The sequence below is a fragment of the Trachypithecus francoisi genome, unplaced genomic scaffold (genome assembly GCF_009764315.1).
Source record: "Trachypithecus francoisi isolate TF-2019V2 unplaced genomic scaffold, Tfra_2.0 Lachesis_group3, whole genome shotgun sequence".
In the NCBI taxonomy this organism is placed as follows: Eukaryota; Metazoa; Chordata; class Mammalia; order Primates; family Cercopithecidae; genus Trachypithecus; species Trachypithecus francoisi.
The window spans coordinates 47,087,794-47,113,562 of record NW_022681468.1 but is presented as its reverse complement, the minus strand read 5'-3'; the positions used below and the strand labels follow the sequence as shown (position 1 = coordinate 47,113,562).

Here is a 25,769-nt window from a genome sequence, read left to right as displayed (position 1 = left end):
AAACCTCCGGCTAACATCATAATTAGCCCACTTGTATTTATTGTCATTATTGATGTATTTGTGTTTGTTACTGTATTTTTCCGACTTTTTCTGTGATTAATTTTTCCTTTTTTTTTTTTTGGCTTTTTTTTCTTATTCTGTTTTCCCCCACTACTGGTTTATAAATTATACATTCCACTGCCTACTGCATTTTTTTTCAGTTGTTACTCTTCAATTTTACCATGCATATTTAACTAACCAAAGACTGAAGTTAATCACTATTTTATCACTCAATAAGAAGGGCTTTAGAGCCCTTTAATCCTGACTATATCTTCCCAATTTAAGTACTGTCATCCACTATTTTAGCTCTGTCCTCTCTTCTTACTCCATAAATTAGAAATTATATTCTATACAGAGTACTTATGATTTATGTACATATTTATCAATTTATTTGCTATTTCTTCTTGCATCTCAGTCCCTCCTTCTAGATTATCTTTCTTATTCCTTAAATGCCTTCATAAGTTCCTTTTCTAAAATCTGTTGCCAGTATTTTTGCCTTTGTTCTTTTAAAGTAGAGGCAGATCTTTCTAGGTTATTCATTAATTTCTCTTATCTCATTAAAGAGATTCTCCTGTTTTCTGGTTTTCATTTCCACCATTGCTGCTAAGTCTGCTCTCAGTCTACATTTTGTTCCTTTGTAGGTAATCTGCCTTTTTCCTCTGGCTTTTTTCCTTTAAATCTGGATCTTCAGATTTCTCTCTTTGTCTTCATTATTCTTTCATTTCATTACAATATATCTTATTGAGCATTTTTAACTTTTTTTATTGATGTAGAACATACAAACACAAAGTTGACAAACCATAAGTGTACAACTTAATAAACTATTACATCGTGAACCTGCATATTCACCACCCAGATTCATTTTTTAAAAAGCAACATTCTATTGTACCAGAAACCCCTTCATACCACCATTATTACCCCAAAGGTAAGCACTATTCTGACTTCTAACACCATGCATTAGGTTTGCTGGCTTTTGAAATTTCTATAAATGGAATTATATTGTATGCATTTCTTAGTATCTAGCTTCTTTCACTGCAAGATCAACCCCCATATTGCTGCATGTGGCAATCATCCATTCATATTTAGCACCATATAGCTTTCCATTGTATTAACATAGCACAACTTATTTGTCTATTCTACTGGTGATGGTTAGAATTTAGGTTATTTCAAGGTTTTTGCTTTTTCAAATAATCAGTGTTGCTGTTAACACTCCTGTACATCTTTTGGTGTGCTTGTGTTTGCATTTTTGATGGTTTATTTATCTTGTGTGATACATGTTATGTTTCCTATGTCCATGGATTCATGTCTTGTCACAGTTTGGAAAACATTTTCAGCCATTACCACTATGAATCCTATCCCTCTATGAACTCCATATCTCTTTCATTCTCTCTATTTTCTCCTGCCGGAAATCTGACTAGGTAAGTGAGAAGTTTTCACTCTACCCTCCATAAAGCTTAGCTTTTCTTTCATGTTCTCTCACTTGTCTCTTTGTGCTACACTCTCTATAATGTATTCAAATTGATCTTCCAGTTCATTAATTTTCTCTTTTGGAATATTTAACCTGTCATTGAGGCTTTTTTCCCAAAAATTATATTTATATTTCTAAATGTTCTATCTAGTTATTTTTTAAAATCTGCTGGGTCATTTTTGATAGTGTTTTATTACCTGCTCATTTTTGTGATATTTTTTATTTCCTTAAAGCTTTTATAAATGGTTATTTCATATCTATGTCTGTATGGTTTTAGTATCTAAGGTTCTGAGTAAAGAGTAAGCCAATCTTACTTGTCTTTGTCTTTTCTGGTGACTCTCAGTCATGGTGGTTCATTTCCTTGTTAATTTGTTGATGTTTTATTACAACACATTTATTTTATTGCTCACATTGGCTTGGTTCTAATCTGTGGGAAATCTGTGGGACTCCATTGGACATGATTTTTTTCAGACAGAATTTACATTTGCTTCTGTGGGAAGTCAGGGTGTGATACAAACCTGGAACTACTTTATTTTATTCCCCTTACACAGGCTTAATGTGGAAATGTCAGTCCAGGTTCCTCATCTTACTACTGGCTCAAGTGTAAACACTTAGTACAACAATGATATTACTATTTGTCCCAGAGCACCCTTACCTCTTCCTTGAAGTTAATTCCTTGGGTTTCAGCCCATATTTGGAATACACCAAGCTAGAAAGTGCAATCCTTGCAGATTTTTCTGACTACTTGTAATCCCATTAATTTATTAAGGCATATGTTTTACCCAAGATCTAGTCATTTTGCTATGTCAAAACCTATCCGTTTTCTGTCAGAATCTGAAATCCAAATAACGTACTTTTCAAAGGCATCCATATTCAAAATCATCCATTTTATCTACATTGTAAATAGGTCCAACGAGCTGAGTAAGAGCTTTTATTTGCTTTTCAAACTCCATTTTTAAATTCTCCAATTTCAAATACTCATAAGAGAATCTGTAATCTGGGTATATTTTAAAATTAGATAAAATCTCAAATATTATTAAATATTACCTTCTAATAGAGAACTGAGAAATAAAGCTGCACACCTACAACCATCTGATCTTCAATAAAGTCAACAATAACAAGCAAAGGAGAAACGACTCCCTGTTCAATAAATGATGCTGGGATAGCTGGCTAGCCAAATGCAGAAGATTGAAACCAGTCCCCTAACTTTCACCATGTACAAAAATTAACTCAAGATGAATTAAAGACTTAAATGTAAGACATAAAACTATAAAAATTCTAGAAGAAAATCTAGAAAATACCATTCTGGACATTGGCCTTGGCAAAGAATTTATGACTATACCCCCAAAAGTATTTGCAACAAAAATAAAAATTGACAATTGGGACCTAATTAAACTTCAGAGCTTTTGCACAGCAAAAGAAACTATCACGGGAGTAAACAGACAACCAACAGAATGGGAGAAAATATTCACAAACTATCCATTCAACAAATGTTTAATATCCAGAATCTATGAGAAATTTGAACAATTCAAAAAGCAAAAAACAAACAACCCCATTAAAAATGGGCAAAGGACATGAACAAACACTTCTCAAAAGAAGACTTATGAAGAAATGCTCAGCATCACTAATCATTAGAGCAATGCAAATCAAAACCACAATGAGATGCCAACTCACACCAGTCAGAATGATTATTAGAACTCAAAATATAACAGACGCTGGTGAGGTTATGGAGAAAAGAGAATGCTTGTACACTGTGGATGGGAATGCAAATTAATTCAGCCCCTGTGGAAAGCAGTTTGGAGATTTCTCAAAGGACTTAAAACAGAACTACCATTTGATTCAGCAATCCCATTTCTGGGTATACATCTAAAAGAAAACAAATAATTCTACCAAAAAAACATGCACTCATATGTCCATAGTGGCACTATTCAAAATAGCAAAGGCATGTAATCAACCAAGATGCCCAACAATGGTAGACTAACAAAAATGTGATACATATACACCATGGAATACTATGCAGCCATAAAAAATCATTTCCTATGCCACAATATGGATGTACCTAGAGGTCATCAAACTAAGTAAATTAACACAGGAACAGAAAACCAAGTATCACATGTTCTCACTTATAAGTGGGAGCTAACATTAAGTAAATATGAACTCAAAGAATGGAACAAGAGACACTGGGGCCTACTTGAGGGTGGAGGGTGGAAGAGGAAGAGGAGTGAAAAACAAACTATCGAGTACTATGCTCACTACCTGAGTGATGGGATCATTCATATACCAAACCCCAGTGACACACAATTTACCCACGTAACAAACCTGTACATGTACCCCCAAACCTAAAAGTTGAAAGAAAAAAATAGACATTACCTTAAACATGTCTGTTAATTTATTCAGTTATCTCCTTGTTAAATGCATCATCACCACGACTTTTTAAACTACATTATTAATCTATACAAATTTCTTGAAAATTTTTACTAAATTTCAAATTTTCCATTCACTGTGTAATAGTAAATATAATAATTTAAAATTTCCTCCATTGTAGCCTTAACAATATTCAAAAGGTACATTCATGAGAAAATAAAAAGGCTCGAGACAAGATAGTCCACTTCAAACACAAGTGGCATAATGTTTTGGATTCAATTTCCATTTCAGACAGCTGTTTAAATATTTTCTTGACTGGGGTGAAGGAGCTCACACTTGTAATTCCAACACTTTGGGAGGCCAAGGCAGGCAGACTTCTTAAGCCCAGGAGTTTGAGATGAGCCTGGGCAGCATGGTGAAACCTGTCTCTACAAAAAATACAAAAATTGGCTGGGTGGGGTGCTGCACATCTCTAGTCCCAGATACTCAGGAGGCTGAAGTGGGAGGATTGTCTGAGCTTGGGAGGCCAAGGTTGCAGTGAGCTATGATTGCACAACTGTATTTCAGCCTAAACAATAGAGCGAGACTCTGTCTCAACAATAAATAAATAAACAAATAAATAACTAAATAATTTTCTTATTTCATATAATATTACTTTTTCTAAATTTGAGGATTCTGCTCTTGATAATAGCATTGCCTATATCTGGTTAACAAGCTGAAGATACGAGTTAACTTAAGTACCTTCGCATTTACTGCTCACAACTCCTTTTCAGCCATGAGCCCATATAATTGGTATGTTATCCATTATCTTCTATAAATCCTGCCCCAAAGTTATACTGGTAGAACCCTATAGCAATAATTACAAGTTCTAGAGTTCGATACTTGCTCCTTTATTTTAGAGACAGGGTTTCGCTCTGTCACCCAGGCTGGAGTACAGTAACACAACCATAGCTCGCTGCAGTCTGGAACTCCCAGGCTCAAGAGACCCTCCTGCCTCTGCTTCTCGAGTAGCTGAGATTACAGGCATGAGCCACTGTGCCTTGCTTAACATCTGCTCATTAAATAACCCACTTTTGATTCAGATGACAGCTTCATATATTTCCCTCTAGAAAACGAGACTACAGAAATCCTATTCTATTTCTCAAGTATGCTATAAAGAGAAACACAAAGCTATACTAATATTATATCTATAAATTCCGAGCCATCTGGAATATCTTTCTCTTCAGCAATTTAGTCATCTTAAAGGACTACTTGCTTTAAGCAAACATATACAAAACTTGCACATAAAAATCCACATACACTCAAAATATAAATTATAGGTTGGTTAGGTTGATTATTGACTACACAAAAATATGTATGAAAGTAGATTTCCCCTTCAAAATGTAAAACATGACTCAACCTATCTAAAATGAGGCTTACATAATAATTTGTGGAAATATGCATTTGTCTTATCATATTTGCATGCATTTAGCTCCTTGAAGGCAGAGATTTTACCTTCATCCATTTTTGTGCCCCACTTCCCAGGATAAAGCATTGTGCCTCACACAGAATAAGCACTCAGTATATGTTGACTGAATGGAAATAAACTGAACAACACCTTATCTTCCTCTTCAAAATAAATATTTAAATGGCTTTATAGAACTCCAATCCAATTTTCATTAAGTTATGTCACGTATATATTTCAAATGAGTATTAACTTTTTTTTTTTTAAGAGACTCGGTCTCACCCTGTCACCCAAGCTGGAGTGCAGTGGTATGATCACAGTTCACTTCAGCCTCGAACTCCTGGACTCAAGCAATCCTCCTACCTCAGCCTCCTGAACAGCTGGGACTATAGGTACATGCCACCACACCCAGCTAATTAAAAAAAAAAAAAAATTTATACAGGTGGAGTCTCACTATATTGCCCAGACTAGTGTCAAACTCCTGGCCTCAAGCGATCCTCCTGCCTCAGCCTCCCAAAGTGCTGGGAGAGAGCCGTTTTCTACTCACTTATTCTACTCATCAGTGTGGGCTGGGTGGTCCAGGAGGCTTCATAGAGGAGAAAAGGTTTGAGCTGAATTGTTTCTGTTTCTTTCCTGGCCTCTTAACTTCATAGCTCCCTGTTTATAGAGCAGAGAAGCTCTGAGTATTATTTGCTATAGAACGTGACAGAATGATCTTTTAATCATATGGGTATATTTCTTGTGTGGTGAGAACAGTGCTATACTGCCTGGAAATGAATCATACCTTTAACTGGGATGGAATTTTATCTGAAGAGTGGCATGTACATGGTATTAATCATGACAGTTGTAGGACTGTCATTGCCTAGGAATTAAATGTGTGTCCTTCAACCTGTAAACAGGACAGACAATCTGTATGCAGGGGGTAGGGGCTCACTACTACTTGGTGGTGAGCCCTAGGAGAAATTTATGTCTTGGTCTTGGCTCTTCTATGTGGGGGCAGGGGTGGGGAGTAGAAAATGAGAAGTTTACCCTTTACATAGGGGAAAAAAAAATAGGCAAGCACTGAGGTGCCCGAAAGTCTGGCAAAGTGCCTGAAATATTGTTCCAGTACTTTGGGAATAGAATATAAAGCACTCAGACAGAGCACGGAATGGGTCAGGGCCCATAAGCCCTAGAAACTCATTAGCGAAGACCAGATAGAAATTTGTACCTGGCGAATCTAATTCATTTTCTGTTTCTTTCACTTTCTCAGTTTATTTGCTTTGTGTTCCCTTAGGTTTGAGCCAGGTCTTTAAAAACTTTCTACTAATTTCAGTTGAAACAAGTGAAAGGATGTATATCTCTTCCTGAGCCAGAGTTTTAATAGGAAACAGGATTCCTCAGAGAGCATGTGAAGCAGACACCTTGAAAAAATCCAGAGGGAGCAGCCAGGCTCCTGCCCACCTGAAGAATCTCCTTCTCCTGCTAAAACGTTGCATTTTCTTTATGCTGTTTTAATAGAAGAAGAAATTTCTGTAGACTGCTGTGTCTGGAGATAAGCAATGTAGAAGGAGGCAGAACGGCTGGAGAAGAAAAGACCCTGGTAAATGAGGGCAAAATCAATGTAAATCTTTAAGGAACAATCTAATGCTTCCAAGTGTGATAACTTTTAAATCTTGTAAGTCCATTTAAATTGGTGTATTACATTTTTCTTCTAATCTTTTCCCTCAGGGATATACATTCATTTAAATGTTTAGAGGTAGTCCGATGGCAAAACAACTTCATGGCTATGAATACGGCTTGATAAAGCGCAGTCGATGCCATCCACACATTATTCTATACATTTTTAAGGTTTGTAATGGTTTGTCCTCCAATGCAATAAAATTCTCATGTTCACACCAATCAAAGAATACATACATATGTCTATCCTCATACTGAAACATCATGCCTTTGAAAATGCCTTAATTTTCTGCAAACATCTAAGATATCTTTGAAATTTCTACCACTCACATCTAGTTCCAAGCTACGGGTTTGCCTCAGCATCTGCACAAAAGCCACCACACATGGAAAGCCCTGCTTGGACCACTGCCCACAGGGATTCTCAACCCTGGAGTCTATGCCCAGATTAAACAGTCAAAACAAATCCTTTTGCCAGGAATCTGAACATCACCCTCAAAAGAGACATGTATCTCTTTCTATAGAAATACCTAGTTTACTGTAAACTAGATATTTATTAACCTGAGGCTGAGCACCTGATTGCCTCTTCTTCATGGAAAAGCAGCTGCTCCAGTTGTTAAAAGCTATTCTTAAGAAATAATTCATCTAACCAGTGAGCTATGACTTGGTTGACTGCTGGCTATAAAATAATTTATCGCTAGTGTGGTGTATATGGTATCTATTCACCACTCTTTAGAATTTTTTCCATACTGTTAGGTTTGTTCCCACTCATTTTTCCACAAATGTCAATAAAATTATACAGTCACACATCACTTAACAATGGGGATACATTCTGAGAAATGTGTCATTAGGCGATTTCGTCATGATGCAAACATCATAGAGTGTACATACACACATCTAGAAGGTGTAGCCTACTACACACATAGGCTACAAGGTATAGCCTATTGCTCCTAGGCTCCAAATCTGTAGAGCATGTTACTGTACTGAATACTGTAAGCAACTGTAACACAATGGTATTTGTGTATCTAAACATAGAAAAAGTACAGTAAAAGTACAATATTATAATCATATGGGACCACTGTCATATATGAAGTGTGTTGTTGACCAAAACTTCATCATACAGCACATTACTGTACATATATACACAAATCTATAACACAAACACTCCCCCATGCCACACACACACACACACACACAAAGACACACAGGGATATACACCAATCCAGCGTTTTTCTAGGATGGAACTAAAGTCTCTCCTGACTCATAGAGTCCTTTTTCTCTCCTGACTCTTAGAGTCCTCTTTTGGTGGTCCTTTCTGCCTTCTGTCAATGAAGAGAGTCAAACTCTGTAAAATATTTGAGGAGATATATTCTGAGCCAAATATGAGTAACCATGGCCCGTGACACATCCCTCAGGAGGTCCTGAGAACATGTGCCCAAGGTGGTCAGGAAGACCTGGAATTGATAGAAAGGGAATGTTCAGATTAAGATAAAGTTGTGGAGACCAAAGTTCTTTTGAAGTCTTATAGTGGCTGCCCTTAGAAACAATAGGTGACAAATGTTTCCTATTCAGATTTTAGTTAATCTCTTCAGGATTGGGAGGGTCTGGAAGAAAAAGATCTAGCTCTGTTAATGGAGATTCTTTACAGAAGCACATTTCCTCCCACAAAGGACAGCTTTGCAGGGCCGTTTCAAGATATGGCAAAGAAACACGTTTTGGGGTAAAATATTTTTATTTTCTTCCTTGTCTTCCTTGTCCTTCCTCTGTTATGCCAGAGTCAGGTTGGAAAGTAAGTCACGATATATAGGATTAAATAAAACCCATCTGATGAGAATTTATGATTTGTAAGCCAAGACTATTCCTTAGATAGGAATTTGGGCAAGATTAAAAAATCAGAGTTTAGTCCTCACTTCTGTGTTGCATTTCTGTTTTGTATGTATCTGTCTTACCTCTTCTACTAGCACTTGCACTCCCTTAAGAGCAAGATCCACCCACAATTATTCTTGGTATCATCTGAATAGCCAAATAAATACTTGTTAAATGCACACATAAATGAAAGAATAAATAAAACCACTGAATATGTACAAAGCTAAATCCTTTATCATTATAAGCCATTCTGTATAATTTTATGACTGCCTAAGGTAAGCTTACTAAGCAGTGCTGGACTGGCAAAAAAAAAAGGCACGCATGCACACACACACAGGCGCACACACACACACACATACACAAAACAGATGAGGGGAACCAACTCTACCAAGTTTACTTAATTGCAATTATACCAATAAATGAATTCCCTGTGGCAAGAAAGCATACCAGAAAAATGAGAGTAAATGTCAGGTATCTTTCTTCAACAGCAGAATTTGTGAACACAGCTTTATGGCAATACCTCACAATATTGATTTTAAATATTTTTGAAATACCACGGGCTATGTGAGCATTATTTGCAAATGTGATGCCCATTCTGAGTGCTAAGTAATGGATGTACTAACCCACAGAGCATGCAGGTACTTAGGAATAGAGCTCTGTCATAAATGCCAAAGAAAGCATAATGATTTCAGGACAAGACAACAAAATGACTTACCAGAAGAGGCAACTGATAACTGAAATCACCAGCAATTCTGTGCTTCATAATCTGTCATGTAAGACACTTAAAATGACACAAAAATAAAAACAAGAAAAGGAAACCTCATCCTTCCCCAACATATTTGGCAATAAGTATTAGATGTTTCATGTGATCATGTTAATAGTTATAAAATTATTTTTTATTTAATTCCCATTCAACAGAACAGGCATCTGGGGGAGAAAGAGCCAGCATTGAGTTCACCATTAAAATCAAATGAAGGGCATATTCCATGGAATACCCTTTTCCATGTCATCTCCACTGTGTATCAGTTAAGTGGCTCTGTCACTGAGGCAAAATTAAATCAGAATCCAAAGCATTTCCAAGAACAAAAGCCAATACTCGTGCCCATTCTTAACACAGAGTGAACATTCATAATCTCGCACTACAGAATCACAAGTAGCAGGAGACAGTTCAAACCTATCACACTCTTCTTGATCTTTAACATCATATACCACACAGCAGCAACCAAAGGAAAAATCATCCAAACTTGGTTTTATAAATATGGCCTCCTGATGGGATTCTGAATACTCTTTATCATTCATCCATTCTAGCTGCCTTCTAAATTGAGAATTGAGAATTTTCCCATGAGAATTGAGAAATAATAAGAAAAGAGTCTGAAAATGAGTAATTACAAGGAAGGCAAAACAATTGATTTTGTGAATTAAAGTGCAGGTAAAAAGCAGACACTTCTCCCATAAAAGTTACATGAGCTCTTAAGTATCCTCAGTGGATCTTTAAAGAAAAATATCTTGGGCTACCCTCTTTGGGTCCCCTCCCTTTGTATGGGAGCTGTCTTCACTCTATTAAATCTTGCAACTGCACTCTTTTGGTCCGTGTTTGTTACAGCTCGAGCTGAGCTTTCGCTCGCCGTCCACCATTGCTGTTTGCCGCCGTTGCAGACCCAACTCTTACTGCCATCCCTCCAGATCCAGCAGGGTGTCCGCTGTGCTCCTGATCCAGCGAACTGCCCATTGCTGCTCCCGATCGGGCTAAAGGCTTGCCATTGTTCCTGCATGGCTAAGTGCCCGGGTTCATCCTAATCGAGCTGAACACTAGTCACTGGGTTCCAGGGTTCTCTTATAAGACCCACGGCTTCTAATAGAGCTATAACACTCACCGCATGGCCCAAAATTCCATTTCTTGGAATCCGTGAGGCCAAAAACCCCAGGTCAGAGAACACGAGGCTTGTCACCATCTTGGAAGCAGCCCGCCACCATCTTGGGAGCTCTGGGAGCAAGGACCCCCTGGTAATATTTTGGCAACCACAAAGGGACCTCCAAAGTGGTGAGTAATATTGGACCACTTTCACTTGGTAGTCTGTCCTATCCTTCCATAGAATTGGAGGAAAATACCAGCCACCTGTCGGCCAGTTAAAAACGATTAGCAAGGCTGCTGGACTTAAGACACACGTGTGAGGCTATCTGGGGAAGGGCTTTCTAACAACCCCTAACCCTTCTGTGTTGGGGATGTTGGTCTGCCTGGAGCCAGCTTCCACTTTCAATTTTCCTGGGGAAGCTGAGGGCTGACTGGAGACAGAAAGCTGTCATCCCGAACTCCCTCTGGCATCAGCTGGTTGACATCATGGCACAGCCAGAAGTCTCTACTCAACAGTCGCCCATGCATGCACCCCTACCTTTCCTTCTGACCCATACCTCCTGGGTCCCGACCACGACTTTCTTCAAAGTGTAGCCCCAAAATTCTCCTTACCTCTGAATCTACTTCCTCTGATCCCTGCCTCCTAGGTGCTAATGGTGTAGACTTTCATTTCCCCTAGCAAGCTGTATCTCCAAAGGGATCTAGGGAAGCTCTACGCTGCGTCCTTAGGCATCTAGGCTATAAAGCCAGGGAGTCTTGTCCCTGGTGTCCCTCCCAATTTAGGCATACAGCTCTCTACATGGGCAGTTATGTGGGACCCATTCCCCACCACCCTTGCCAGGACCCCAAGTTTGTAAATGGCTAAGAGAGAGAGAGATGGAGGAAAGAGAGAGAGAGATATAGGAGAGAGAGAGAGAAAGAGATGGAGGAGACAGAGAGAGAGACAAAGGAGAGAAAGAGAGACAGGAGAGAGAGAGAGACAGAAGAGAGATGGAGGGGAGAGAGAGAGAGATGGACGAGAGAGAGAGAGACGGAGGAGAGAGAGAGAAAGAGGGAGTCAAAGAGAAAAAGAGAAAGATAGAAATAATAAAAAAATAGTGTGCCCTATTCCTTTAAAAGCCAGGGTAAATTTAAGACCTATAATTGATAACTGAAGGTCTTCTCCATGACCCTGTAACACTCCAATACCACTTTGTTGTCAGTGTAAATAAGGGCGTAGTCCAAAAGCACTGAGGCCACTGACAACCAGTAGCCTTCCTATCAAAAATCCTTAACCCGGGAACCCGCAGGTGGCCCAAATGCATTCAGTCTGTAGTGGCAACTGCTTTGCTAACAGAAGAAAGTAGAAAATCAGCCTTTAGAGGAAACCTCATTGTGAGCACATCTCACCAGTTCAGAACTAAGTCAAAAAAGCAAAAAGGTAGCTTACTAACTCAAAAAATCTTAAAGTATGGGGCTATTCTGTTAGAAAAAGGTAATTTAACACCAACCACTGATAATTCCCTTAACCCAGCAGATTTCCTAACAGGGGATTTAAATCTTAATTACTATACAAAGGTCCGACCAGACCTAGGAGGAACTCCCTTCAGGACAGGACGATAGATGGTTCCTTCCAGGTGATTGAGGGAAAAACCAAAATGGGTATTCAGTAATTGATACGGAGACTCTTGTGGAAGCAGAGTTAGAAAAATTGCCTAATAATTGGTCTCCTCAAACGTGCGAGCTGTTTGCACTCAGTCAAGCCTTAAAGTACTTACAGAATCAAAAAAGACTATCCCACTATCTCACTCCTGACTCATAAGGTTACCTACACCCTCTGTGAAATGAATTTGCATAAGAACTGTTGTCTACGGAAATGCATCTTGATGGGGCAGCTAGGTTGTTACGAAATACTCAGGAACCCAGCCCAGCTCTAGGACTCACCCCTGAGTAGGAAGGCAATGTTGGGCATGCTGATAAAGGACCACTAGAATCCAGCAGCCCAGACCCCTTTCTTTGTGGTCAACAAGGTGGGAAAAGGGGTGCAGGACTGCTATATCGCTACATTGGTGAGCATAACGAATCCGATAAGCAGAGGTCCGTGGGTGGTTATGCGCCCTGGAAAGGAATAAGCATTAGGACCATAGAGGACGCTATAGGACTAATGCTTATCGCAAAATGCCCAGGGGTGCTGGCATCCCTATGTTCTTTTCTCAGATTGGAAACATTCCCCCCAAGGCAAAAATGCCCCTAAGATGTATTCTGGAGAATTAGGACCAATTTGACCCTCAGACGCTAAGAAAATAATTATATTCTTCTGCAGTACCGCCTGGCCACAATATCCTCTTCAAGAGGGAGAAACCTGGCCTCCTGAGGGAAGGATAAATTATAACACCATCTTACAGCTAGACCTCTTTTGTAGAAAAGAAGGCCAATGGAGTGAAGTGCCATATGTACAAACTTTCTTTTCATTAAGAGACAACTCGCAATTATGTAAAAAGTGTGACTTATGCCCTACAGGAAGCCCTCAGAGTCTACCTCCCTACCCTGGTGTCCCCCTGACTCCTTCTCCAACTAATAAGGACCCCCCTTCAACCCAAACAGTCCACAAGGAGATAGACAAAGGGGTAAACAATGAACCAAAGAGTGTCAATATTCCCCGATTATGCCCCCTCCAAGCAGTAGGAGGAGGAGAATTCGGTCCAGCCAGAGTGCATGTAGCTTTTACTCTCTCAGACTTAAAGGAAATTAAAATAGACCTAGGTAAATTCTCAGATAACCCTGATGGCTACATTGATGTTTTACAAGGGTTAGGACAATCCTTTGATCTGACATGGAGAGATATAATGTTACTGCTAAATCAGACACTAGCCCCCCATGAGAGAAGTGCCGCCATCACTGCAGCCCGAGAGTGTGGCGATCTCTGTTATCTCAGTCAGGTCAATGATAGGATGACGACAGAGGAAAGAGAACAATTCCCCACAGGCCAGCAGGCAGTTCCCAGTGTAGATCCTCATTAGGACACAAAATCAGAACATGGAGATTGGTGCCGCAGACATTTGCAAACTTGTATGCTAGAAGAACTAAGGAAAACTAGGAAGACACCTATGAATTATTCAATGATGTCCACCATAACACAGGGAAAAGAAGAAAATCCTACCACCTTTCTGGAGAGACTAAGGAAGGCATTGAGAAAGCACACCTCACTGTCACCTGACTCTATTGAAGGTCAACTAATCTTAAAGGATAGGTTTATCACTCAGTCAGCTGCAGACATTACAAAAAAACTTCAGAAGTCCGCCTTAGGCCCAGAGCAAAACTTAGAAACCCTACTGAACTTGGCAACCTCGGTTTTTTATAATAGAGATGAGGAGGAGCAGGCGGAATGGGACAAACGGATTAAAAAAAAAGGCCACCACTTTAGTCATGGCCCTCAGGCAAGCGGACTCTGGAGGCTCTGGAAAAGGGAAAGGCTGGGCACATCGAATGCCTAATAGGGCTTGCTTCCAGTGCAGTCTACAAGGACACTTTTAAAAAGATTGTCCAAATAGAAATAAGCTCCCCCCGTCCATGCCCCTTATGTCAAGAGAATCACTGGAAGGCCCACTGCCCCAGGGGATGAGGGTCCTCTGAGTCAGAAGCCACTCACGAGATGATCCAGCAGCAGGACTGAGGGTGCCCGGGGCAAGCGCCAGCCCATGCCATCACCCTCACAGAGCCCCGAGTATGCTTGACCATTGAAGGCCAAGAGGTTAACTATCTGCTGGACACTGGCGCGGTCTTCTCAGTCTCACTCTCCTGTCCCGGACAACTGTCCTCCAGATCTGTCACTATCCGAGAGGTCCTGGGACAGCCAGTCACTAGATACTTCTCCTAGCCACTAAGTTGTGACTGGAGAACTTTACTCCTTTCACATGCTTTTCCAATTATGCCTGAAAGGCCTACTCCTTTGTTAGGGAAAGACATTCTAGTAAAAGCAGGGGCCATTATACACCTGAACATAGGAGAAGGAACACCCATTTGTTGTCCCCTGCTTGAGGAAGGAATTAATCCTGAAGTCTGGGCAACAGAAGGACAATATGGACGAGCAAAGAATGCCTGCCTTGTTCAAGTTAAACTAAAGGATTCCGCCTCCTTTCCCTACCAAAGGCAGTACCCCTTAGACCTGAGGCCCAACAAGGACTCCAAAATATTGTTAAGGACCTAAAAGCCCAATGCCTAGTAAAACCATGCAATAGCCCCTGCAATATTCCAATTTTAGGAGTACAGAAACCCAACAGACAGTGGAGGTTAGTGCAAGACCTCAGGATTATCAATGAGGCCATTGTCCCTCTATACCCGACTGTACCTAACCCTTATACTCTGCTTTCCCAAATACCAGAGGAAGCAGAGTGGTTTACAGTCCTGGACCTTAAGGATGCCTTTTTCTGCATCCCTGTACATCCTGACTCTCAATGCTTATTTGCCTTTAAAGATCCTTCAAATCTAACATCTCAACTCACCTGGACTGTTTTACCCCAAGGGTTCAGGGATAGCTTCCATCTATTTGGCCAGGCATTAGCCCAAGACTTGAGCCAGCTCTCATACCTGGACACTCTTGTCCTTCAGTACATGGATGATTTACTTTTAGCCGCCCATTCAGAAACTTTGTGCCATCAAGCCACCCAAGCGCTCGTAAATTTCCTCGCTACCTGTGGCTACAAGGTTTCCAAACCAAAGGCTCAGCTCTGCTCACAGCAGGTTAAATACTTACGGCTAAAATTATCCAAAGGTACCAACGCCCTCAGTGAGGAACATATCCAGCCTATACTGGCTTATCCTCATCCAAAAACCCTAAAGCAACTAAGAGGGTTCCTTGGCATAACAGGTTTCTGTCAAATATGGATTCCCAGGTACGGCAAAATAACCAGACCATTATATACACTAGTTAAGGAAATTCAGAAAGCCAATACTGAATTTATTAAGATGGACACTTGAAGCAGAGGCAGCTTTCCAGGCCCTAAAGAAGGCCCTAACCCAAGCCCCAGTGTTAAGCTTGTTAACAGGGCAAGACTTTTCTTTATATGTCACAGAAAAAACAGGAGTAGCTCTAGGAGTCCTCACATAGGTCCAAGGGATGAGCTTGCAATCCATGGCATACCTGAGTAAGGAAACTGATGTAGTGGCAAAAGGTTGGCCTCATTGTTTACAGGCAGCAGTAGCAGTCCTAGTGTCTGAAGCAGTTAAAATGATACAGAGAAGAGATCTTACTGTGTGGATATTTCATGATGTGAACGGCATACTCACTGCTAAAGGAGACTTGTGACTGTCAGACAACCATTCACTTAAATATCAGGCTCTATTACTTGAAGGGCCAGTGCTGCGACCATGCACTTGTGCAACTCTTAACCCAGCCACATTTCTTCCAGACAATAAAGTAAAGATAGAACATAACTATCAACAAGTAATTGCGCAAACCTATGCTGCTCAAGGGGACCTTTTAGAGGTTCCCTTGACTGATCCCGACCTCAACTTGTATACTGATGGAGGTTCCTTTGTAGAAAAAGGACTTCGAAAAGTGAGGTATGCAGTGGTCAGTGATAACGGAATACTTGAAAGTAATCCCCTCACTCCAGAAACTAGTGCTCAGCTGGCAGAACTAATGGCCTTCACTTGGGCACTAAAATTAGGAGATTGAAAAAGGGTAAGTATATATACAGACTCTAAGTATGCTTACCTAGTCCTCCATGCCCATGCAGCAATATAGAGAGAAAGGGAATTCCTAACTTCCAAGGAAACACTATCAAACATCAGGAAGTCATTAGGAGATTATTATTGGCCGTACAGAAACCTAAAGAGGTGGCAGTCTTACACTGCCAGGGTCATCAGAAAGGAAAGGAAAGGGAAATAGAAGGAAACCGCCAAGTGGATATTGAAGCCAAAAGAGTCTCAAGGCAGGACCCTCCATTAGAAATGCTTACAGAAGGACCCCTAGTATGGGGTAATCCCCTCCGGGAAACCAAGCCCTAGTACTCAGCAGGAAAAATAGAATAGGGAACCTCACAAGGAGGTACTTTCCTCCCCTACAGATGGTTAGCCACCAAAGAAGGAAAAATACTTTTGCCTGCAGCTAACCAGTAGAAATTACTTAAAACCCTTCACCAAACCTTTCACTTAGCCATTGATAGCACCCATCAGATGGCCAAATCATTATTTACTGGACCTAGGCCTTTTCAAAACTATCAAGCAGATAGGCCATACATTTCAATCCCTGTATCTTTAACCTCCTTGTTAAGTTTATCTCTTCCAGAATCGAAGCTGTAAAATTACAAATCGTTCTTCAAATGGAGCCCCAAATGCAGTCCATAACTAAAATTTACCATGAACTCCTGGACCGGCCTGCTAGCCCATGCTCCAATGTTAATGACATCGAAGGCACCCCTCCCAAGGAAATCGCAACTGCACAACCCCTACTACACCCCAGTTCAGCAGGAAGCAGTTAGAGCGGTCGTCGGCCAACCTCCCCAACAGCACTTGGGTTTTCCTGTTGAGAAGGGGGACTGTGAGACAGGACTAGCTGGATTTCCTAGGCCAACTAAGAATACCTAAGCCTATCTGGGAAAGTGACTGCTTCCACTTGTAAACACAGGGCTTGCAACTTAGCTCACACCTGACCAGTCAGATAGTAAAGAGAGCTCACTAAAATGCTAATTAGGCAAAAACAAGAGTAAAGAAATAGCCAATCATCTATTGCCTGAGAGCACAGTGGGAGGGACAATGATCGGGATATAAACCCAGGCATTTGAGCCAGCAACGGCTACCCTCTTTGGGTCCCCTCCCTTTGTATGGGAGCTCTGTTTTCACTCTATTAAATCTTGCAACTGCAAAAATAAAAATAAAAATAAAAATCTTCTCCCTAATGCTACTTAAACAATGTATTTCCCAATTTTTTTCTGATTGATGATAAAAGAAAGAGACAAAGATATTGGCTTCAGTATGAGGCCACCAGACTGCCAAGAATATCATTCAGTCACCTGAATGAAGGCACACTTTTCAGAAATGACTTTCTCCTGAAATTCCTGTTATCAGTAAAGAAGACACCGGAAGGGGACAGAACTAGAAACCCCAGATAAGGAAAGAGAGATAATACCACTATTTCTTCAGCAAAGGAAATTAAGAGACACTGCAAATAAATACTGGAATTGTTCTCTGAGGACAAAAACAACCATGATATTAAATACACACATACACATGCATGCATATATGTACACACATGAAGGCAGGAAAATGGATATCTCTGAAATAGATTAAACAATGAGTGACAGAATAATGACAGCTTTCTGCCCCATGTATGGTGTCTGGCTGGGAAAAAAATGTCAAAAACGCAATCATTTAAAAACTAAATATAAATCAGAAATTTTCTAAGACAAAAACAGTCTTAGAAAAGCAAGGAAAAACTGTCAGAAAAGAAAAAACTTGTTAAAGGATATATTTGGTTTTGTATTTTAAAAAAATTAAGTTATTAAAGAAAGTTAAACATAGCTTCTCCACTGGAATTATTATTATTATTATTTTTTTTTTTTTTGAGACAGAGTCTTGCTCTATCGCCCAGGCTGGAATACAGTGGTGTGATCTCGGCTGACTGCAACCTATGCCTCCCAGGTTCAAGTGATTCTCCTGCCCTAGCCTCCCAAGTGGCTGGGATTATAGGTGCGTGCCACCACACCTGGCTAATTTTTTGTATTTTTAGTACAGACGGGGTTTCACTGTGTTAGCTGCGATGGTCTTGATCTTCTGACCCTGTGATCTGCCCACCTCAACCTCCCAAAGTGCTAGGATTACAGGCATGAGCTACTATTCACGGAGGTAATTCTCCAGCAAATCAACCACTATGAGTTTGTTTCATAAGGCCTGCAATAAGTGGGCCTTTTGAAACAAATGAGGAAATGGGGATTTAATATGGTTTGGCTGTGTCCTCACCCAAATTTCATCTGGAATTGTAGCTCCCATAATCCCCACGTGCTGTGGGAGGAACCCAGTGGGAGGTAATTGAATCATGGGGGCAGGTCTTTCCCATGCTGTTCTCATGATAGTGAATAAGTCTCAAGGGATCTGATGGTTTTATAAAGGGCAGTTCCCCTATACAAGCTCTCTTGCCTGCTGCCATGTAAGATGTAACTTTGTTCCTCCTTTGCCTTTCGCCATGATTGTGAGGCCTCCCCAGCCATGTGGAACCTCTTTCACTTTATTAAACCTCTTTCCTTTATAAATTACCCAGTCTTGGGTATGTCTTTATTAGCAGCATGAGAAGAGACTAACACAGGGTTGAGATAATATCATGGGATTATACTCAACACTCAACATGTATGCCCACAGAAAGATATTAAATAAGACCAATCCGATCAAGAATTCAAGTTCTCCAGATGAGGGACACTGGAATTGCTTTTTTCTTGCAGAAGACCTAACCCAGAAGAGTCCAAGCAAATTCAGTGTTCCTGTCACTGTATTCCTGTTTCTGTCTGGTCTGCACCATGGCAAGCACTAACTGGCTCCGCACTTCCCGCTAGCTGGAAGGCCCAGATACTGACTTCCAAATATTAAAGGAAGAAGTGTGGGGGGTGGGAGGGAGGATAGTCAAAGCCTTAATCACAAGATCTGAGAAATCTCTGTTTTTATACTCTTATCTCCCACATGTTCTTAGAAACCTACTATCTGACACAAATAGACCCACAATAGATTTTTCTGAATATGGAACTGCCAAAGCAACAATCTTCCATTCTACAGAATTATTATTATCACTTTAGAGCACAGATTAATTTCCATCTTCCATGGGGGTATACAGAAAGAATTTTTTTAAAGTTTGATTTATTTAGAGTAAGTAGATATCTTCAGAGAGATTTCTAATATACAGAAAGTGGGACTTCTTTAAGTAGGTAAGAAATATTAGTACTAAAATATTTTAAAGAGTTAACCCAAATAAATTCCAAGTATGTTTTCAAGAGTAATCAGAAATTTTAAGTTGGCATTTTGGAGCAGGAAAGACATTAATATTCAACAAGAGAAGAAAATCAACCTATACAAAGATCATGTCCAAAGCTTAATTTACAGTTATAAAATGTGTATAAAATGTGTTGTTATCCTATTTTTAATAAAAAGAACATTTTTGTTATGTTTGTATTTCAAAGACGCTGAATACAGCTCTTGTAAAGTTATGCCTGAAATGAGTATGATACATTTATCATTGTGAGAATATCTATTCCCTAAAAAAAAAAAGTCAGACATAGAAGTCAAATGTATCAGGCAAGGTGAAAAATAAACCATTATCCCTTCAAAAATCAAACTGCATTTTTGCTGACAAGATAAAAGACACTGAAATATGCACAAGGTGGCATGTACTTATCAAGGCAGGCTTTCTTCAATGACGAAGAAATGGAAAACACACCAAAACTTCTCCCACTCTACTAATTCACATCACTCAGGTAGCACATCTGTCTTCATAGACAGCTGGCAAACTCTTCAGAAGCAGACCCCCTGTTACATGTTGAATTGTGTCCCTCAAAATGGTAGGTTCAAGTCCTGACTGGTAGTACCAGTGAATGTGACCATATTTGAAAATAGGGTCATAATTAAGATGAGATCATTAGGATGGGCCCTAATCCAATAACTGGTGTTCTTATAAAGCGAGGGAAATTTGAGCACAGAGACACAGAGGGCCATGTGAATAGACTGGAGTCATGCTGCCTCAAGCCAAGGAAACCCTGGGGTTCCTCCCCTAGAGGCTTTGGAGAGAGCAGAGCCCTGCCTACACCTTGACTTCCAACTTGCAGGCTCCAGACTGTGTGAGAATAAATTTCTGTTGTTTTAAGCCACCCAATTTGTGATACTTAGTTTTGGAAATGATACTTGGAAACTCATACCCTCTCTCAGTCATCATATTGTAGAGACGTGAGGAGCAAGGAAGAAGACAGGGTGGAAGGAAGTAGGCATTATTTTTAGAGTGATTTGGGCTGTCAGTTATCTCTTAAAGGATAAACAGAGCTGTGGATTCAGAAATTCCCATAAAGGTTCATTCTTCTTTGGTGTCTAGTGTCTAACAAGGGATGTCCCTTTCCAAATCCCATGGAGAAAAGTATCTCATTTCCCAGAGAAATGCTCCTGCCCCCTTGTGAAAAAGCAAGATATTAAAATAACATATAAAAACATCACAGAGACTAAAACAAGAGAGGCGGATAACTTGACATAAGTAATACAGTGTTCTAGATAAGAAAAAAAATTACCTGCCTCTAGGCATAAGCTTATGGTAGAATTAAAATGTTTCACCCAGTCAAAGCTTCAAGCTGCATTTATATTCCTCGGCAAGGTAGAAAAACATACATTGAAAATGGAGGCCTCCAATACATCCAGGAGTCTAGTAGGTTGATTTGTTTAAATCAGTGCAGTCAATTCAGCTTTCGGAGGACTAGATGCACCATCACAAAACTAACAGTGGTATTATTAATGTATACTAATTAAACATAAGTTGTACTCCTTGGTATTTATGAGTAAAACTGTGCTAATTCAAAATCTTAAGCCCAACAATGTAGCAAAAATAATACCTTTTGACCAAAAATGTTTTTGTAACCCATGACAAGGATAATTTAGACCAAAAACTAACAAAATATATTATCAAAAAGTAGCTAAAATTGAATTGTGTAGAAGAAAAGAACTAAAACCCCAGGACACCTCAGGCGTGTCAGAAAATTCTAACATATTTCAATACAACTGCCATCATCTACTAAATTTAGAAAATTACTGCAGTTTCACAAGTATGGATTATTCACAAATATTTTTTTTCTCTGATTTAATGAGCCCTGCTGGGTAAAGCTGTCATGTCGAACTCAGGTTAATTTAGGGAAACCTGCTTTTTCCAGATGGCATCAAGGAGAACAGACAGTTAATATGAGACGCTAAACTCAAAGTCATATCACACAGTATTTATCTTAATGTGGAATGCAAGAGCTGTTAGCCCCTGAGCCCACTTTGATCTATTTCTTAAACCAGCCTTCTACTGTGGAATTCTCCACACTGCTCCTAAAATGTCATGTTTCTCTGGAATTCTCCACGCTGCTCCTAAAATGTCATGTTTCTCTCTCAGCAGCCAACCAGTGTTACCCAGAAAGTCTGTAGCAGAGTCAGCTGCAAACCTAGCTCAATCACCTTCCCTGCTTTAGACAAAACAAAATAATAGCACATCCTATGTCTTCTACTGCAGCAAACACATGGCTAATTGAGTGCCCAAAAGTTTACCAGTGTTCCAGATTAATTTAAGAAATTCTGCTCTATAAATCTTTGGACATTTTGTATCTCCAGCCAGGAGCTATTCACCTGCCAAAATGCTGATTAATTGACTGTGTGTCATATTTCTAGTCTTCTTATTTGTTGATAGGCAGCTGTGCCCCAAGTTTCTTTTACATGCTCAAAGCCAATGTCTTGGAAAGCACAATTTGGCATGAATTTCTTGGTCTTAGTAAACAAAGAAACCGCCTATCTCCAAATAGTAGCACAGACTAACCCAGAGATGTTACTAAGGGAGAATAACCCAGCATTAACAACCAGAGCAATGCTGTAAAAATACAATCCACATTAAAACTTGCAACCAAGAAAATGTGGTGGGGAAATTCAAGATCTCCATCTTAATCTAGTATTCTCAAACCAGCTTGAATACCAAAATCATCTAAGGCAGTCTTTTAAAATGCTGATGCCAGATTCCACCCCCCCACCGTCTTAATCTGAATCACTGGAGAGTGACTCAGGCACTGGGATGTTTCAGAAGCTCTCCAAGATAATTCTAATGGTCAACTATAGTTGAGAACCACAGATAATAGCAGAGTCAGCAAACTTGCTCTATAAAGGGCCCTATCATAAATGTTTCAGGCTTTGTGGGCCACTGAGCTCTATCACAGCTTCTTAATTCTGCCACTGTGGCACAAAAGTAGCCACATACATATGTAAATGAATTACTATGGCTGTGTTCCAATACAGCTTTATTTATGAACACTGAAATTTGAATTTTTATAACTTTTCTACGTCACAAAATATTATTCTTCTTTTGACTTTTTTTCAATCATTTCAAAATGTAAAAACAATTCTTAGCTTACAGGCCATTCAAAAACAAGTGGTAGGCCAGATTTGGCCCAGCTGTAGTTTACTGACCTCTGATCTATACTGCAGATTGAATATACTCCCACTTAATTCTTTCTCGAAAACATCTGCTCAGTGACTCGCTCAACCAGTCCTTGAAAAGATCCCCTTCAAAGCATGAATACCTTCAGATTCAAGTTGGTCCAGGCCATACGAGGCAGCTGTATTAACGTGAGTAATCGATGGAACAACAGTTCTTCTCTCAGAGGACGACTCTGAAGCAGGAAGTGCAGGGGAAATGCTGGGTTCCCCCACCATTATTCCAGGGGGTGTCACTGGAGATCCCAGAACTGGTGTGAACTCCTCATTTGGCCCTGTGACTGTGTCCGTTTGTTCTGCCAAACACAACAGACAGGACTTGACCCACAAGATAAACATTATGGCAAATGTAAGCATGTATTTTCACTTTTTAGGCAAGAAATGATTAAACCAGTATCACACAATACAGTAAGTTTGGCACTTGGGTTGGTTGTCCTTTCCCATACTGTATTAATCCAACTCCTCAAAGCACAGACTTTCAGGAAAATGTGTTGTCTTCCAGGAAACGTATTATCTCTAATCAGAACTTTGTTTTTAAATTTTAATCTCCCATTTATTCTATTGGCAATATTATGGATGTTGTAGGATTTTATATTATATATTGCCAAAGGTAAAATATTTAACAAAAATATATTAAAATATATTTCAAAGACTACTTTGGAAAGACAGAATGTCTTTCTCAAAATCAAGTCATAGAGTAAGAGCCTTGATCAGGGTCTGGGATGTCAATTTAAAACCAGCCAAATATAGCCCCAGGAATTCCCAAGTCCAGAGACTCTAGAACAGTAGTAGCTTTCACACAGCTTTAAAAACTTCACTGCCTTAAAGAGATCAGAGCATTTGAGGGCCTCCTCTATAGAAAGCACTTTGTAGACATTATTTCAAATTCTTAAAATAACCTATAAAACAGATAGGCATTATTTAGAGGTGAACAACCAAAGCTTACAGAAGTTAAGAAACTTAGCTTGAGGCCACAATATTAGTGAAAGCCAAATTTGCAATTCAAATTCAGGTCCACGCTGTTTTCACCTCATCCCCCCTGGCTCCTTGCAGCAGAGTTACCAAACAGGAAGAGCCTTAGAGCCTTCTCAGAGGGTCTGGCCTTTGAGGACCCAGAGGTGAGCCACCAGGAGACCTTACTTACAAACTAAACCCTTGTCCCTTTTCTTTTTTTTTTTTTTTTTTTTGAGACAGAGTCTAGCTCTGTCGCCAGGCTGGAGTGCAGAGGTACGATCTCGGCTCACCGCAAGCTCCGCCTCCCGAGTAGCTGGAATTACAGGCACATGCCACCACACCCGGCTAATTTTTTGTATTTTTAGTAGAGACGGGGTCTCACCATCTTGGCCAGGATGGTCTCAATCTCTGACTTCGTGACCCACCCGCCTCAGCCTCCGAAAGTGCTGGGATTACAGGCCTGAGCCACCACGCCTGGCCAACCCTTGTCCTTGTAAGGCTCTGTCACACCTCTTCAAACAAGACACAGTTCGCACCCCTTTCCAGGTAAAGGTGTGTGTGTGTGTGTGTATGCACGCGCGCACGTCGGCTGCCAATGTCGGCTGCCTCACTCATTCTATTCCTTGTCCACTTAACAGAAGAGATCCACCCCCAAAACAGAGTCCAATTTCCTCCCTTACAGACCTTCCACAGTGGGAGTAACTTCAAAAGACAAAGGGATGACTGTAGTTGAAACTGTAGTGGCCAGAGGCTCCCATCTTCTTGACAGTTGAGTAACACCAGGAACGTCAGACACAGGAGAGGGGTCCTCCTTTTCTTCCTCATTCTTGCCCCTGTCTCTGATAAGCTCCAGGGTAGCAACCTGCTCTTGTGTCACCACAGATAAAGTGGCATCTGGCTCTTGAACAGCTGTTGTCATCTCTGGAGTGATGATGTCTTAAAGGGGGGAAAACATTTTAAAATAGACCAAATCCCTATTTTAAAAACAACAAAAAGAATCATGATATGATTAAAAACTTGGGGGGAGGAGAGCAGATGCTATTTCAGGAACTGGGAAAGCAAAGAGAGAACTCAGAAATAAAATGACAGTAAATGAATGTTTTCTCTGTCACTGCTTTCAGTAAATGTGAATCAATCTACAACAGAGATAAAGAAGTTCATGGAAAAAGCTAAAATGAAATCTAAAACAAAGTAGGAAGATCAATAGCTGAGCTCCCTTTCAGGCACATGATTGAATGTCAACATAATCAGTTTGTTAAGAAACAAATTATACAGAACCAAGTTACACTCAAAAACTCTCAGAAACATTTGTATACAGTATATTAATTTTCACATTTGCATTTCTAGATGGTCAAGGAAGATAGCATTTTAAAATAAAGGAGTAATAATTACAATAACTAATATTTACTGAGTTTCTATGTTAAACACCATGGTAAGTGCATGGCATACAGTATCTTATGTATGCATCCTCCCATATGTGCTACAGGGAGATAGGTGCTAGTATCATTCCATGGAAGCTGCATCATAGCGCTCAAGAATGCAGGCTCTAGAGCCAACCTGCCTTAGTCACTTACTAGCTGTGTGATCATAAATTATTTCACATATGTGGGCCTTGAGTTTCCTCAGCTATAAAATGGGGATAATAATAGTATCTATCTCATAGAGCTGCTACAAAGATTAGATAACACAAGTAAAATACCTAGTATTTGGTAAGTATTCAATAATTACCAGCTATTATAACTCCACTTTATAGAATTTAGGTTTAGAAAAGCTAAGGAGCCTACCTTTGGTCACACAGCCAGCACTCTTAACCACTGTGCTAAGCCCAAGGAACAACTTAGAGACGCCTCTGTAGAAGATGTGCACTTGCTTTTAGATCAGAAAAGGAAATGAATAGAACTGGTAGGGTGTGACATTATCTGTCACAGGTCCACTTTCTTTACAACATT

General features: G+C 40.0%; 1 protein-coding gene across 1 annotated transcript in view; it reads right to left on the bottom strand.

Moving 5' to 3' along the window:
* ARMH4 (armadillo like helical domain containing 4) overlaps nt 1–25,769 on the bottom strand; it is a 151,878-nt gene that overhangs the window by 120,148 nt on the left and 5,961 nt on the right. The window contains exons 2-3 of the mRNA XM_033187912.1: nt 24,505–24,756; nt 22,953–23,162 (exon numbers count right to left, since the gene is read on the bottom strand). Of these exons, the coding sequence (XP_033043803.1) occupies nt 22,953–23,162; nt 24,505–24,756 (462 nt within the window). The remainder of the gene's footprint in view (nt 1–22,952; nt 23,163–24,504; nt 24,757–25,769) is intronic.